This window comes from Phocoena sinus, chromosome 10 (assembly GCF_008692025.1).
Source record: "Phocoena sinus isolate mPhoSin1 chromosome 10, mPhoSin1.pri, whole genome shotgun sequence".
Lineage (NCBI taxonomy): Eukaryota > Metazoa > Chordata > Mammalia > Artiodactyla > Phocoenidae > Phocoena > Phocoena sinus.
In genome coordinates, this window is record NC_045772.1 from 77,527,995 (window position 1) to 77,545,954 (window position 17,960).

At 35.0% G+C, this 17,960-nt stretch overlaps 1 protein-coding gene across 4 annotated transcripts in view; it reads left to right on the plus strand.

Moving 5' to 3' along the window:
- The window catches only part of IPO8 (importin 8), a 70,832-nt gene that overhangs the window by 7,496 nt on the left and 45,376 nt on the right, over positions 1-17,960 (plus strand). For 3 of the 4 annotated variants that reach the window (XM_032646058.1, XM_032646059.1, XM_032646060.1), the window contains 7 exons: positions 3,332-3,488; positions 6,766-6,924; positions 7,913-8,069; positions 13,035-13,124; positions 14,634-14,728; positions 15,172-15,256; positions 17,569-17,703. In XM_032646058.1, coding sequence (XP_032501949.1) covers positions 3,332-3,488; positions 6,766-6,924; positions 7,913-8,069; positions 13,035-13,124; positions 14,634-14,728; positions 15,172-15,256; positions 17,569-17,703 — 878 coding nt within the window. The remainder of the gene's footprint in view (positions 1-3,331; positions 3,489-6,765; positions 6,925-7,912; positions 8,070-13,034; positions 13,125-14,633; positions 14,729-15,171; positions 15,257-17,568; positions 17,704-17,960) is intronic. The other variant, XM_032646061.1, reaches the window with a different exon arrangement.

Here is a 17,960-nt window from a genome sequence, read left to right on the forward strand (position 1 = left end):
GGCAGGTGGACTCTCAACAACTGCGCCACCAGGGAAGCCCCTTTTTTGTGGTTTTTGATAGGGGCAATGCTGAAATGAACATCCTTGGACACGTATCTCTGGATGCTCGTGTGGATAGTTTCACAGAATAAATTTTAACAAATGGAAGTACTAGGTCAATGATATTAACAATTTTGAATTAGTAGAATTCAAATTCAAATATATACTTTGAATTGAACAAAGTAGAATTTTGAATCTTATCACCAAGTTGCATTTACTTGCTTTTCTATCAAGAGTGCATTAGAATGCTGGGTTCCCCATGTCCTCACCAACTGTATACAACTTTAAATCTTAATAACTTAGGTAATTAAGTTTTGATATAAAATGTAAATAGCATTTAAAGGCAATTTTTTCTTCATAGTTTATGTAGATTTCAAATCTGTTAGCCACATGACAGGGTTTGTCTTGGTGGTTGATCATGTCCTAACTTACTAGGACAACTTTCTACTTTAGAGCATCCATTTTATTAGACAGTCTGAAATATACTGTGTAGACTTCTACATTATCACCTAAATTTAAGTGCCATTAATAAATTTTCTGTTCTATTTAATCTATTATTAAAATACAAAAGCTCCAAGAATCTGATGGTGACACCCACAGATAATTTATCATTTTAGTATGACATTTAAAGAAGAATGATGTGATCTTTGATTAAAAAATATCAGCCTGTATAAAAAATTATGCTAATATTAAGTGGAAATACTTAGTTCTGCAAAATATTCAGTGCTTGATTATTTTGTTTGTGGGGAATTCTAAAATATTCTTGCTATTATCAAGCAAGCTCATTAGTGAATGTCCTTTATTACCTTACTGTGAAGAAATAGGAAATAAATGTAATATTTTGATATTGGCAAGCCAAACAAAATAAATTTGGATGTTTGCTCCACTGTTTTCCTTTTGATTGGTAAGCTTAATAGCATTATTAAAGTTAACCTCAGTGTTCCAGAATACAAAACCTAGAAATAAGCAGAAAGTTGCCTCTGATCAGTCCAGAAGCACTTCAAGAAGCTCTTTTGTTAAAACTAATGTGTCTTTGTAGGATACTCAGAATCTATTTAATCTTGTTTTAGATATATAATATATACACTTTGTTACCTTATTTCCTAGTCCTTAACAGATTAAAGGAATATCAAGGGAGAGAAGGAGAGAGGGGCTACCAAATTACTGTGAAAAATGGAAAAGCTTAAAAACATCAACTTAGAAAAGCACAGCATTCTGCTTCACAGAGTTTAATGGCATCCTTTCCCCTTTGAGGTTATGGAACCCAGTTGATCTGTGTAGTGGTGGCTCTGGGTCCAGAGGATAGAGTGTGTGTGATGATATATTGTGTTTGAGAAGGGGAGAAGCGTTTGTATGTTTTAAAACTAATTTCAAAGTTAAGATGCTTGAAATTGTGAGTGGATTCTGCAGAAAAGCAAATTTTAATACTTAATTTCTTCATGAATGAATTAAGATAATTTGTATTTTCTTAGCTCTGGCAAATGTTAGATACTTGAATTAAATGATTAAAGGGAGATTTTTAGATTATTGGTACAGTTTCAGTTATTTTTGGTATCTTTCCTTCATTATCTTTAGTAATCCATGATTATCCATGAGAGTAATTAATATTCTCTTTTCAAATTATTCATTAAGTTCAATTTTATTTTAACTAATTGCAGATTTATTCCAACATATACAAATTTGTCAGTGTGCCTTTTATATAGGCCATCTCTTGTGGTGTCCCATAATAAAAATATTTTTTAGTTATAAAATTAATAGCATTTAATGACGGAATTATGAGTAAGTCCATGATTTTACCATGTCTGTATCTTTGCTGTCTGAAAGTTGTGTTTTATTATCAAGACTAGTTCTATAGGGATTAAAACGGTGTGTATAATATATTGATTTTTTGATTTTTCTTTCTGCAAAGATTAATCTCATGAAATCAGTCTGAACTGCTGACAGGTTGGACCATATTCTTAGATCATTTATTCATTTTTTTCAACAGTTTATGTATTTTTATTGCTGATGACTATAATATTAAAAAATAAATATACTGGGATAAACGATGGTACTTAGTCCAGAGACTGTGTGGTCTGAATTAAAAAAAGACAAAAACCCAAACTCTCTCACATATAGATACATTTTCTCTCTCTCCCTCCCTCCCTCCCTCCCTCCCTCCCTCCCTCCCTCCCTTTCACTCTCTCAAATAATTTTTGTTTTTATCCTAAAAAATGGAAATCTTAGGTGAAATTGTCTTTTTCAGACCTGTATTGAATCAAAACTAATGAAAGAGGACCTTGTAGGATGTCAGGTTTATAATTTCATTGGGTTTCTGTTATATTACAGCCAATGTAGAACATGTTGGTTTATTCTCTGTGGTATAATGCTTTTATGAGCCAATTTAGTTTATGTTAAAATTGAGATGAAGGGAGGATTGGGTGGAGGGGAGAAGGGAGAGGAGAAACTTAAGGGAAGAAAGTTATAATGCTTTGCAGATCACCTTTCTTTATTCATATATATTAAGTATATGTAAGAATATGACACTATAAGTAATTATTAATTTACATTCAGTGCTTGGCTGGGATGGTTAGAAAACTTCACACCCCCTATCAAAATTCTGTAGCAGTATGTTAGCTTCTTTTAGAAGTCTTTTGTTAAATGTTGATGATTAAAAAGAATAGGAACAGAATCATTGATTATGTGTTTTGATAGAAATAAACAGGTAAGAAATTTCCTGAGATTTTCCAAAAATATTTGAAAGCTGATGTCCTTTTCTTTATTGTTATATTTACAAGTGGCAAATATTTCAAAAGGGTTAGATAAAAATTACCAATACTATAGGTATTTCAAAATAGTAGTGTGGGATAATAGCCAGTGAAAAAAAAACAACAAAAAAAGCAATCTCCATGAAGGACTGTAGAATTTCATGTGTTGTCAGTTCAGTATTAGGCATTATGAACAGTATGACTCTTGTGGTCTCAAAGTACTTAGCAGAGTTTCATTTAGACCATCTTGTGTTTAGTCTAAGGATGCATACTTGAGTTCCTGGATCATTTTTCTGTCATGTAAACTCTGGAAGCTTGATTTAATGAGATGTTTTCAGCTTAGACTTGCTTTACTAGCTAAAGAGAAACTTTCAATTCTTATCCATTTTCCCTTCCCCACTTGGCTATTTATAGCTGTAAGATTTTCCATTTTTGCTGGGTATCATGTTTAGCATTGAAGGGTTTAGCCTTTCATGCTCTGTAAAGCTGAATGAAAGCCATCTTTCTGATACTGCTACTTCAGCATTTTTTTTTCTCTGACTTAGCTGCCATTTACTTGAAGAACATGGTGACCCAGTACTGGCCGGACCGAGAACCTCCACCAGGAGAAGCAATATTTCCATTTAACATTCATGAAAACGATCGCCAGCAAATACGTGATAATATTGTGGAAGGAATAATTCGGTCTCCAGATTTAGTGAGGTACATTATACTGTTTCTATATGCTTAGTAGGAAGCCCAAAATATATGAATGGGGGAGGTTGGATTTAATCATCAGCCTCAAGTTTGTTTTTTAAAAGAGATAAAGTAATGAAGATGGGCAAAGAATACAGTTTTAGTTATTTGTTTTTGCATTTGTAATTCTTTGCCTCAAAATATTTTGGAAAAAATATTTAGTTTCTGTAAGTTGCCACAAAAAGAGTGGAGGCAAAAATCTAATGAAAATTGTTGTATAGATCCTTGCTATGTGAATAACCTATGTTCTTAGTTATGAGCTCTTGACTTTTTACTATCTGCTTTTCTTTTCCCTGATACAGGGAAATTGACTTCTGGGGGTTTTAACCTACCAGTTTTTGTAACACTTTACCTATCTTTTTGTTCATTTTTATGAACTGAGCTTCTTTTCCTTTGAAGAAGACAGGATAGAGAAAATATAAACTAGAATTGTCTCTGGTTTTTCAAATTTAGATTAGATGCTATAAAGCAGCACTGTCCAATAGAACTTTCTGCAGTGATGGAAATTTTTTTTTTTTTTTTTTTTTTTTTTTTATGCGTTACGCGGGCCTCTCACTGCTGTGGCCTCTCCCGTTGCGGAGGACAGGCTCCGGACGCGCAGGCTCAGCGGCCATGGCTCACGGGCCCAGCCGCTCCGCGGCATGCGGGACCCTCCCAGACCGGGGCACGAACCCGTGTCCCCTGCATCGGCAGGCAGACTCCCAACCACTGCGCCACCAGGGAAGCCCGATGGAAATGTTTTATATCCACACTGTCTGATATTTAGCCATGTGGCATAGAAGCCAACTGAGTACTTGAAATGTGGCTAGTGTAACTGAGGAACCGAATTTTTAATTCAATTTTGATTAAATTACGGTGTGTGCATGTAGCTGGTACCTGCCCTTAGTGGATAGCAGAGGTGTAGGTCAAAAAAATTATGCAATCTTAAAAGAGGAGAAACAAATTCTTTTCACCATGAGTAAGTGATTAGGTTGCTTTTGAAAATGTGGGAGGGAAATAGATGAAATTGAGGTAGGGGAATGAAATTATTTAACTTCAAGAGATTAGATGTAACCTATCCCTGAGTGTATAATGTACATTGGCATAAGCAGAAGAAAGGGAAGAAAGTGTGAGGATAACAGTGAGGAAGGTGGACAAACATTGAACACCTCTTTGTGCAGTTGTTTGGGTAAGAAGAGAAAATAGGGGTATTGATGAAAGAAAATCATCATTCTCATTGGTTGCCCAAATGCCATCTGGCACTGGCTTCCCTGTGGTACCATCATGTGTCCATTTCTTGTCAAAATCTTTACATTTTCAAATCTCTCTGAATCTTGCAAGCAATGACTTCTACACTTTAATATATGAAAGGATGGCTGTTCATAAACATCCTTTGCTTGGCTTGGAATTGAGAAAGGATTTTTTTTTTTTTTTTTTTTTTTTTTTTTTTTGAGAAAGGATTAAGAGGGTCAACCTAGGGGCTTCCCTGGTGGCGCAGTGGTTGAGAGTCTGTCTGCCGATGCAGGGGACGCGGGTTCGTGCCCCAGTCCGGGAAGATCCCACATGCCGCAGAGTGGCTGGGCCCGTGAGCCATGGCCGCTGAGCCTGCGCATCCAGAGCCTGTGCTCCGCAATGGGAGAGAGGCCACAACTGAGAGGCCCGCGTACTGCAAAAAAAAAAAAAAAAAGAGGGTCAACCTGAAGATGAAATTAAAAAAATGAAAAGTTTCAGTTTTATTGAATACAAATATGACCTATTTGTTGTTTAGGAACAGCTGCTGGTGGCACAAGGGGTTATCTTTATCTTTATTATGAGACAGTTCTTTGTGGCTTTGCTTCTTTTATGTCCTGAAGGCTTAACTGTAACTACTCTTTTTTTTTTTTTGGTACGCGGGCCTCTCACTGTTGTGGCCTGTCCCGTTGTGGAGCACAGGCTCTGGACGCGCAGGCTCAGCGGCCATGGCTCACGGGCCCAGCCGCTCCGCGGCATGTGGGATCTTCCCGGACCGGGGCACGAACCTGCGTCCCCTGCATCGGCAGGCGGACTCTTAACCACTGCGCCACCAGGGAAGCCCTGTAACTACTCTTAAAGAAATATTCTCAAAGTTTATTTAAGAGTATTGCAAAGGATCTTTTGCAATTAGATTTGGAAAAGATCCTTTGCAAGGAAAAGGCATTATTTGTTTCATTTCAGTGAAATCAAGTTATTGGCTGTTGAACTGAACACATATCTTTTTCTTGGCACTATGGAATCCTAATTTAGCTAGATTCACTCTCCATCCATTTGCAAGTGACCATGTAAGGACATACTAATAGTTGGTAGAAGAGAACTTTTTTTCCCCTCACTTTCTTTTCAATCCCAATTATAGTTGTATCCAATTGAGGAAATGATTACTGACCTGTGTTACGAGATCACATCTTTCATAGCTTCACTTTGCGGTTCATTAAAGAGGTTTCTTCTTCTTTTTTTTATGTCTTTCCTGTTGCTTTTTTCTTTATTTCTTTGGAAATAGTTCTTAGCATTCCTCTTCAGGAATTACCAGCTAATGCTTGTTACTTCATACAAAAATTAGGATCTCAGGAAGCTGTGATAGGTGCAAAATACTGTGTGACTGGGAACTGATGATGAATGGTTCCAGACTTTGGCTCACAGAGATGTTTCCCACTGTTATGTAGGCCTCCATTTTACTTACTTTGACCGTTTTTAGGCTAAGATGTCCAGTTGAAACGATAAAATACTTTTTTGGTTTTGTTTCCCCCTTAGGATATAATAACCAAAATACAAAATATAACAAGCTGGGAAATTTTACAGAGCTAGGGTGGATTCATTGTCTTTTTTTTGGAAAATTTTTTATGAGTTTATTTTAAGTTTTTTTTTTTTTTTTTTTTTTTTTGGTGTGGACCAATTTTAGAGTCTTTATTGAATTTGTTACAGTATTGCCTCTGTTTTACGTTTTGGTTTTTTGGCCACAGGGCATGTGGGATCTTAGCTCCCCAACCAGGGATCAAACCCACACCCCCTGCATTGGAAGGCGAAGTCTTAACCACTGGACCACCAGGGAAGTCCCTGAATTTATTTTTAAATTCTTTATAGGACTTTATAGGTTTTTCTTTATAGGACTGCTCTTTTTTCCTCCACCCCAGATAAATATCTATATAATGTAAGTAAATAGGAATCAGAGTGTTTTTATGTACAATATTAGAGGTCTTTGAAGGCTGATATTTATAACTACTTAGATTTTGGACTTTTTTCCCCCACTTTATAGAGTCCAGTTAACAATGTGTCTCCGTGCCATCATTAAATACGATTTCCCTGGTCACTGGCCAGCAGTAGTCGACAAGATAGACTATTACTTGCAATCACAGAGCAGTGGAAGCTGGCTTGGCAGTTTATTATGTCTGTATCAACTGGTGAAGACATATGAGTAAGTTGATTTCTATTGGCTGAAGATACCAGCCTCCTGTTACTTAGAAGAATTACATTGCATAGAGGGGTCTGCTATGGGTGTTCTACAGAATCAGGTTAGATTGGGAAATGTTGGATTAAACACAGTTAAACATGTTTATATACTACAGTTTTTCAAAGAATCTTTAATCTGCTAATGTACTAATCTCTAAGTTAGTGCTTCTCAAACTTATTTGTTAGTTTCAGAGGACCATTTATTAACAGTTTTCCTTGGAAATTTTGATGGAGAGGTACCTTAACATTTATATTTAAGTAAGCACATCATTAAGTAAACCAAACATTTACCTTTTTGGATGCAAGGTAGAAAATGTTCAAGTTTCTTTGCTAGTGACTTTCTTTTCTATAAAAGTTGCTTGGGAGGTGTGGGACTAGTGTCACATTTAATAGCATTGCTTTCTAGCTCCTAAGGGGATTGTTGCTTCTGCATGCAAAGTCCTGTATTCTTCCTTCTAAAATGATTTTTAGAGTATATTTTAGATTTATACCTGTTAAAGTGACCTAAGAGCACCTAAATTTGTAAACTGTTTTAACTTCTCAAAGTAGGGTGGTAGATGGACAAATGTTTTTTCCACCACATTATTTGTTATATAATAGGAATGTCTATTTGAACTGTTTATCAACTTGTATTTTATAGCAAGAATTGTGGTATGTGAAAATTAATTTAAGTACTAGAAAAATTCATGTGGAAAGTTGCAAAACTGTCTTGGATTTTTTTGAACTAGTCTAACTCTTTCTAGAAAGATTTTAGGTATTCTGCCTAAAACAGGGATATGCTTTTTCAAAGTTCCTTTCAAGTTTATTCTAGCAATCCAAACAGAAAATGTAAGCTAGTGTTTGGAATGTTATAGCTTTATATAGTTTAAAAATATTATTTTTCATTCATTGTTTATAGCTCTTTTGTGGGGGGGAGAAATTATTGTTCTCTCTTTTTGTCTTTGCTCATGTAGATATAAGAAAGCAGAGGAAAGAGAACCTCTTATAGCAGCAATGCAAATATTTCTGCCTCGTATTCAGCAACAAATCATGCAGCTCCTTTCTGATTCCTCACATTATTCTGTATTAATACAGAAGCAGATCCTGAAAATCTTTTATGCACTTGTGCAGGTAAGTTTCTATAGCAGAAGACAAATACGGTGCCTTGTATTTCTGCCTGATACATAGAAAGTGCTCAGTAAGTGTCAGTTATTGTTAAAAATTACATATTGTATATTCTCACATGTATTTCTTTAAAAACATCCTTATGAGAGAACAGACTTTGAGAGGTCAACTTAATTGTCCAAGGTTATCTGAGTGGCAGAGCTGAGATTCAGTGTCCATATGCCTTTCACCCCCAGTCTCTGAAGTCTGGGTATGGAAGAAACAAGGTAGTTAACTTCCCTGAAACCTGATAATTTGACTAATCTGTCCATAGCATTCTGCCTATAGGATTAGTTATGATTATAGGAGAAGAGGAAGGAAAAGAAGAGAGTTCCTTTTTTTTTTTTTTTTTTTTTTGCGGTACGTGGGCCTCTCACTGTTGTGGCCACTCCCGTTGCGGAGCACAGGCTCCTGACGTGCAGGCTCAGCGGCCATGGGTCATGGGCACAGCCGCTCTGCGGCATGTGGGATCTTCCCGGACCAGGGCATGAACCCGTGTCCCCTGCATTGGCAGGCGGACTCTCAACCACTGCGCCACCAGGGAAGCCCTGAGATTTCCTTTTTTTAATTGGGAAAGCATATTGATGGTAGTTTCTTTACATTTGACCCATTTAAAGCTAACAAACAAGATTGAGTGCCTCATTTACCTTCATTTAAAATACTTCCTTTTTCTTACCTGAAAGCTATAAAGAACATTAATATGGAATGTTTTAAATATAAAAATATTTAAAATTTAATCCTCAAAAGACTTGGGTAAGTTATTTCGATCTGGGTGGAGAAGAATAATTGTTGTCAGTTTAAACTGTTTGATGTTGAATGGATTAAGGCTTTATTTCATGCTTTCTAGTTAAATTAGTCACGGCAAGAGGATAGTTTCATCAGGCTAGAGAGCCAAGATAGTTTGGTTTTGTTCTTGGCTTCTCTCTGACTTAAGTATTTTCATACTGTTCTAGAATATTTCACTTGAATAAAGATTTATATTTTTAGCCTCATCTTTTAAACTTTTAATAGAGATAGTCCAAGGCAGATTTTCCTGGTTTTTCAGCTTAGCCTTTTTTGGGGGAGAGAGAAAGGGAAAGGAGGCACATCTGAGAAAAGAGAAGAAACTAGAGTACTAGGAAAACATTCCTTCATCCTCTTTTTTCTTTTTTTAAAAGTAATAAGGTAGGAAGATGTATGGTGCTTTTGTTTTTGTTTTTCTGTTCAGAAATCTTCCTCAGGAGAATCACTTTTTAGCAAATATTTTTTATTCAGTGAGATGTTTTGCCATTAGATATAGTAATATCCCATTTATTTGGAGCCAGACTTCCCTTTCCCCATTGGGAGAAGCATAGCCAGGAATCAGTAAGTGAGACAGAGGCTGATGAAATAGTTTTCTTAAAACCTCTACTTCTACTTGGTTTGCTAAGAGAACAAAAATCTAAAATTTTTTTTCTCAACATGTATGTGCTAAAAACCTAAAAAACCAGAAAAAAACCCTCATCATTTTAAACCATTTTAGTAATCTATTATATGCTAATACAGTAATATTCTTTAGTGGGAAATCCTGGAAGCAAAAATTTAGAAGGCTTTAGGAGGCACAGTTACAGTGTTTATGGAAGTAAAAAGTGATTATCTAACAATTTGGGATGAGGCAGAAAAATTTATGTTTTAAAAAGTATGACGCAATGAAATTGATTTTGTCTAAGCATTTATTAAATATTGTGTACAGGACTGTTGAATATTCCATACATATTTCAGAACTCGTTTGTCCAGAAGTGAACTCATTGTTACTTTCCCCCAGCCCTTAGCCTGCTCCTCCTATGTTCCCCATCGTAAAGCCAACTGACTCCCCACTGCGTTTAGAACAAAGTGTTAACTTTTTCCCATGGCCTATAAAACCCTTCATCTCTTGCCTCATCTTATACCATACTTAGCTTTAGCTTTGTTCTTTGCACTCCAGCCATATGGAAATTCTTTCAGCTTCATGAGCAGGTCATGTCCTCTGTCACTTCTGAGCCTTTAAGGCACTGTGTTTCTGCCTGGAGCATTCTCCTTCCCCTTTATGCCCTGGTCAATTTGTGCTCCTTCAGGTCTTGGCTTGCATATCACTTCTTCCAGGAAGTTGTCTCTGATAGTAGCAGGCTGCATTAGGTGGTCCTCACAGGTGCCCTTATCAACATTACACTGCTTTTATCTGTACTATTTATCATACCATATTGTAATTCCTTGTTTAAATGTGTTCCCCCTCACCCCCTCAACTAGACTGTGAGCTTTACTTAACATTATGTCCTTAGTGTGTAGTAGGTTTTGGACTGCATGGATGCAGAGGTGCTATGCCTCATCTCCTGTAGCTCAAGGTGTAGTAGGGGTGGGGTTGCACACTGTAATACAGTGAACTGTGATTTCATGCCACAGTGTAGAGGAAAGTAATTGAAAAAATGTTTCTTGAATGTTTCATGATGTAAAGATTTTCATTAAAGTCATTAAAATGAGTTTCCACCACAAAAAAAGATAATTATGGGAGGAGAAATTAAGGAGACACCCCTATTTACAATTGCGTCAAAAAGAGTAAAATACCTAGGAATAAACTTAACCAAGGAGGTAAAAAACCTATACTCTGAAAACTATAAAACATTGATGAAGGAATTTAAAAACAATACAAAGAAATGGAAAGATATTCTGTGTTCTTGGATTGGAATAATTAATATTGTAAAAATGTTCATACTACCTAAAGCAATCTATAGATTTAATGCAATCTCTATCAAAATACTGATGACATTTTTCATAGAACTAGAACAAATAATTTACAAAAGACCCTGATTTGCCAAAGCAATCTTGAGAAAAAAGAACAAACCTGGAGGTATCATGCTCCCTGACTTCAGACTATACTACAGAGACACAGTAATCAAAACAGCATGGTACTGGCACAAAAACAAGCATATAGATCAATGGAATGGAACAGAGAGCTCAGAAATACACCCACACACCTATGGTCAATTAATCCATGACAAAGGAGGCAAGAATATACAATGGAGAAAAGACAGTCTCTTCAGTAAGTGGTGCTGGGGAAACTGGACAGTTACATGTAAAGGAATGAGATTAGAACATTTCCTCACACCATATACAAAAATAAACAAAATGGATTAAGACTTGGAAACCATAAAACTCCTAGGAGAGAAAATAGGGAGAAAACTCTTTGACATAAATCATAGCAATTGTTTTTTGATCTGTCTCCTAAGGCAAGGAAATAAAAGCAGAAATAAACAAGTGGGACCTAATTAAACTTAAAAGCTTTTGCACAGCAGAGGAAATCATTGACAAAACGAAAAAGACAACCTACTAAATGGGAGAAAATATTTGCAAAGGATATGACTAATAAGGGGTTAATATCCAAAATTATAATAAACAGCTCATACAACTCAATATCAAAAAAACAACCCAATTAAAAAATGGGCAGGAGACCTGAATAGACATTTATCCAAAGAAGACATACAGGTGGCCAACAGGTGCATGAAAAGATGCTGAACATCACTAATTATCAGAGAAATGCAAATCAAAACCACTGGATACCACCTCATACTGGTCAGAATAGCTATCATCAAAAAATCTACAAATAACAAATGTTGGCAAGGATGTGGAGAAAAGGGAATCCTTGTACATGTTGGTGGGAATGTAAATTTGTACAGCCATTATGGAAAGCAGTATGGAGGTTCCTGAAAAAACTAAAAACAGAACCACCACATGATCCAGCAATTCTCCTGCTGGGTGTATATCTGGAAAAAAATGAAAACACTAATTTGAAAAGATACATGCACCCCAGTGTTCATAGTGGTATTATTTACAGTAGACAAAATAAGGGAACAACCTAAGTGTCCATCGATAGATGAATAGATAAAGAGGTGGTGTGTGTATCTACATATACACAATGGAATATTACTCAGCCATAAAAAAGAATGAAATTCTGCCATTTGCAACAATGTGGATGGACTTAGTGAAATAGTCAGACAAAGAAAGACAAATACTCTTATCACTTATATGTGCAATCTAAAAAAATAAAACAAACGAATGAATATAACAAAACAGAAACAGATTTACAGTTATAGAGAACAAACTAATGGTTAACAGTGAGGAGAGGGAGGTGGGGAGGGTTGAGACAGGGGTATGGGATTAGGAGACACTAACTACTATGTATAAAATAAATAAGTAACAAGGATGTATTGTACAGCACAGGGAAATATAGCCATTATTTGGTAATAACTTTAAATGGAGTATAGTCTATAAAAATACTGAATCACTCATATGCCCGAAACTAATATAATATTTTAAATGAACTATACTTCAAAAATAAAAAGATAATTTTATGAGGTAATGGAAGTATTGACTAACCTTATTGTGATAGTAATTTCATAATGTATATGTGTATCAAATCGTCCTGTTCTATACCTTAAACATACATAGTATTATATATCAATTATATCTCAATAAAGCTGGAAAAATGAAAAGTTTGACACACAAAGAGGTAAATGGTAAAAAATCACTTATCTAGAATATCATGTTGAACAAATGATGCCTTACTGTATTATTATAATTTTTTACTTAAAAAAGTAGCTTAGGGACTTCCATGGCAGTCCAGTGGTTAAGGCTCCACACTCTGAATACAGGGGGCACAGGTTCGATCCCTGGTCAAGGAACTAAGACCCCTGGTAAAAAGAAAAAATGCCTAGAGAAATAATTCATGGCATGTATATTTTCTAGATTAAAAAAATTTAATTTACATACATATGTTTATAGAGCTGTTTTAAGTTAAATTTTAGGTTGAACCACCTGAAATTACTAATTTCACGGTCAGGTGTTAACCGTTTCATATATTTCAACCTTTCAATATAGATAAATTGCTGATTTTTTAGAGGGGAGGAATTATTGTCTGATGTTGTTGTCCTTTGTTTTCAGTATGCATTGCCTCTTCAGCTGGTGAATAACCAAACCATGACAGCGTGGATGGAGATCTTCCGAACTATTATTGACAGGACTGTTCCACCTGTAAGAAAGGGCTTCTGTTCCTAAGAAGAATGGGGAAAACTTGGGTTTGGGTTATTTGTGGTAGATTGATTTATTATACCAGCCTGCTATTTAGGAAAAAAAAAATTACTACTGTAATAAAAGTAATTAATGATACATACTCATTTTTAGAAAGTTCAGATAAAATTAATAGAATAATAACTATTTAATCCTACTAAAAATGATAACCATTTTTAAAACTTGGTATTTATTCCTCTTGTCTTTTTTTCTCTACATTTATATACAACCACATTTTTTTTCTTTCTACAAAAAATATTACAGAATCTTTATAGGAAGAAGTGATTAAAAAGGGTATGCTGACAAAATCTTATTAAAAAGTAATTTAAAAGGGTATACAGAAAAAGGAGCATTAATGAAATTTGTTAGGAGGAGCAATCATATTTTATATTTGTAAAACTGGTATAGATGGGTACTGTTTTGAAGTTCATTTTTCACTTAAAATCTATTGTAAATATTTTGTATGATTATGAAGTTTTTTACATTGTGTCATTTTTGTTGAATGCTTCATTTGCTAGATATTTAGGTTGTTTTAGTTTTTTAGTGTTTTAACTATAAGGATGTAGTTAAATTTTTATGCACATACATGATTATTTTGTTTGGATAACCTCTTAGCAGTCTTTAAGGCTTTGACAGATCTTTAATTAATTAATTAGTTAATCAATTAATTGAAGTATAGGTATACAATATTAGTTTCAGGTGTACAGCGTAGTGATTCAGTATTTTTATAGGTTATACTCCATTAAAAGTTATTAGAAAGTAATAGCTATAATTCCCTGTGCAAGACTTTGACAGACCTTGCAAACGGCTTTCCAGAAACAGTGCGCTGGCTTTATACTTTAATAAGCAGTGACTGAGAATGTCTGTTTTGTTAAATTCTAAGTTTGCCGGTTTGATAGGTGAAAGATGGTGTCTCATTTTTATCTGTAGTTACAGTGATACTATATTTCATCTATCAGATTAACTCAAATAATCAAATTAATTAAATTAAAATATATCAAATATTTAAAATTTTGAGCTTGTCTCCAAATGTGCAGTATTCCTTCCTTTGCCCATATCTTGGGACAAATTGTGTTGAGGTTTAGTTTATACACATAAATGCACAGAACTTAGTGAACAGTTCAGTGAATTCTGACAAACATACGCTTGTGTTACTATCACCCAGATCAAGATATAGAACTTTTCTGGCATCTCAGAGAGTTTCCTTGAGGGATATGGTATTTTGTGTTTTGTTTTCTACTTATCTGGGCCTTTTAAAGATAGAAGATAAAACAACAGCACTGGTTGGTTGAAATTTGCTTTGCTTGTTTAATTCCTACCTAGCAATCTATAAAGTAAGAATTTGCATTTGTTTGGCAGTCTGAATTCACATTTAATTTTACTTAATTTGTATCAATATTTATTCTGCCTTTGTTAGTCACACAAACCTTTTCATTATGTGGGAATTTTATCTGGGTGTTTTTGTCCTCCTAGGAGACTCTGCAGATTGACGAGGATGATAGACCAGAATTAGTCTGGTGGAAGTGTAAGAAGTGGGCATTACACATTGTAGCTCGTCTCTTTGAACGGTAATTCTGGTTATTAGATTTACAATCTATGGTTGGTATTTCAGTATTGGATATAATAAAATTGAATAGGTCCCTTGATGCTCTACAGTATATGATTATTTTTCTTTAGAGCAGCAGAGGGCAAAAAGTCACCCTATGCTTTGTTTTAAAGCAGGCTTAACTGTGATCATTGGCTTTGAGATCATAGTAAGGTGAACAGTCTTCTCTGGATCTTTCTATTCTCTGTAAAAAGGATCGAGAAATGATATTTCTGTCTGAAATTTTAAGTATGGCCTGGAGTCTAAGTACAGCTTATCATAATTTCATTTTGGGGCTTGTGAAAAAAAGGTAAAATGTTAGTTTCTGTTCCAATAGAATACATCTTTCAACAAGTATTTAAACTGGTGAGCATGCTTTGTTTCTAAAATTTGCAGTATTTAAACATTTTCTCTTTGTATTTTAAGATATGGAAGCCCAGGAAATGTCACAAAAGAATACTTTGAATTTTCCGAATTCTTTTTGAAAACTTATGCAGTGGGAATTCAGCAGGTAATAAACTTACATTTTTTAAATAGAAAGATGGTTACTACTGAAAGTAGTTAAGTCACTTCTATCCATTTAAAAGTAGTTTGCGAACATGTTAATACATATTTATAGGGGGATGAAATGGCAGCTCTGGGAATCTAATACAGTGCAGTCAGTTTTAGAACCAAATGTCCTAGGGTAGCTACTGCAAGAATGTCCCTTCTAGACTCCTAGATGCTGGACTGAAACCTTTCAAGTCTGTTGATTGATACTTGTGTAGCAGTCGCCAGTATTAGATCAGGTTCTTCAGTTAACTTCCTGATCTCACATGAGTTTCTTACCCTCTATTTGTTGGAGCCCCACCTCTTTGTTCTAAGCTTTTATATCAGAAGATTTAGGTAATAGGAATTGATCTATTTCAAGAGGAGTTGAGCTCAGAAGTTAAGACTTTCAGCTGAGAACTTAAACATTTTTGTGGAAGTTTGGGAACCATTCTGTACAGTGAAAATTAGGAGTTCTTGAGAAATAATCCAAGTTGATATTAATATTTACAAACTACAAAGGATAGATGGGCGTGAAGACTATCTGTATTGCCATTTGAATCATGAAATTTTTGTTTCTGTTTCAACAAATGAAATTCAGTAGTGATTGAGCATTGGCTGTGTCAGGGCTATATTAAGGAAGCAAAGATTAATCAGACATAGTAAAAGGCTTTCATGATACAAAGGGTGTTTCTAGATTTTTATAAATCTATGCAGATTAGTCTTCTTTACTGTCAATGATAGAAAGTTCAAACCTGTCATCTTAGATGGAAATACTTCCTTTTATGGATTATCGTCTTGACTAGTATCATTTTATGGATTATCATTTCTAAAAATTACCTTGCAACAATTCAGGAAAGCTATGGCTATAATTTTCTCACAGATTATTTTGTTGGCCCATGAGAAAGTCTGTAGGGAAAATTGGTGAGTGATGAATAAAATTATATATTCAGCCATTCATTTTGGATACTAGGATAATCAGGGAGCTGGTTAGCTCTGTCTTCTGCTCTTTCCACTGCTGTTAAACCCCAGTAAGCATCCTAAAGTTGATGCCCTCTTCTGGTGTGTTCAGTAGAGGTTTTCCAGTGTCACATAAACATGTATGTACACACACATTTAAATTTCATGCTGTTGCATCCATGTCATAAACTGTTTGAACCTTGGTCATTTAAAGTATATATTCCTGATACTTTAAAAAGTTTTTTTTTTTTAAATCAAAAACTGTTCTCTTCTTTACTATTGTGTCTCATCTGTGACCACCTCCGCTTTGTGTGAACAGCAACTGTATTAGGAAGAACTGTGCTTAGTAGCATCCAGTTTTAGCCTGCATTGCAGAAGGAGTTTCTAGGTGATAGTAGGACTTCTGACAAATTTTATAAACCTGAACTTTATATAACTTGAACTGAATTCATGTTCTGAATTTATAAATTCTGTACATGTTTTAAAAGAACCCCTTTTATTTATTCAGCAGTTCAGTGATAAGCTTGCTGTAGTGAAGGGCTCTGGAGATCAGGAATTGGAAGACTTGGACCGTGTTGTAGTGCAGCCTCTGACTGCGTGTCCTTGGGTCCTCACAGCTGCTTTGGGCATGGTTCTTTCCTTAGAAACAACCTTTTTTTAAAAATCAATATTTAAAAAAAAAACTTCTCAGTTTTGTGGTATTTCTACAAAGACTTTCCGTGGTCTGAGATTATAAAATAAAAATTTTCCACACTCTTTTTTAGTTACTATGTGGTTTCACTTTTTGTTGCTGTTGAAATATTTCCCTATCTGGAATTTATTTAGGTGTGAAGTTTAGTTAGGGAGCCACCTTAATTTTTTTCAGAGGGCTAGTCAGCTGTCCCAATACTGTTTTTTGGATAACTTACCATTTCTCTTCCAGTTGAAATGCACCTTTATCAAATATTAAAATATGTTTATGGTGTCTCTTGCTATATGGATGTTTTCAGTGTTCACTTAGTCAAATCTGTTACTATTTGACAGGAGTCTTAATTTATTTGAAGAACTAGTATGTGGAAGAGTGTATAGATTTATTTTGAGTAGTTCCACAGGTTAGAAGCAAGATAAATGGCTGAAAATCACAGTGAGACACCCTTCAGTTTAATATCGCAAGGACCTATCTAAGAATTAAAACAGCTCGTGTGCTGTCTCACAAAATATTTACTTCTCTAAAAATCTGTTAATTTTTATCTCTATGACTTCTGCGTTGGTTTTATGCCATGCCTAAAATGCCCATCCTGTTAACTTTAAAATTGTTTATGTTTTCCTATGTTTTCTCTTCCTATTTTCCTGTAGGTACTACTAAAAATTTTAGACCAGTATAGGCAGAAAGAGTATATAGCTCCTCGTGTTCTTCAGCAAGCATTCAACTATCTCAACCAAGGCATTGTTCATTCTGTAACCTGGAAGCAGATGAAGCCGCACATACAGGTTAGTGTCAGGGAGCAGCTCTGGGAAATCATTCTCTGGTTAAATTTTCTGGACAGGGTAAGTGTTAACTAATCCCATATTTTATATTTAATATGTTTTTGTTTCCATTAATAATTTCGAATGAAAGCAGTCTTATATCTGATATGAAGGACCTGGAAGTTGTATTTGAGAAGAGTGAAGTTTTCAAGTTGTATGAATTGGAAGACTTGGATTTAGTTAATCTTGCTTGGAATCTTATTTAGCCTCTGTTTCTCCTC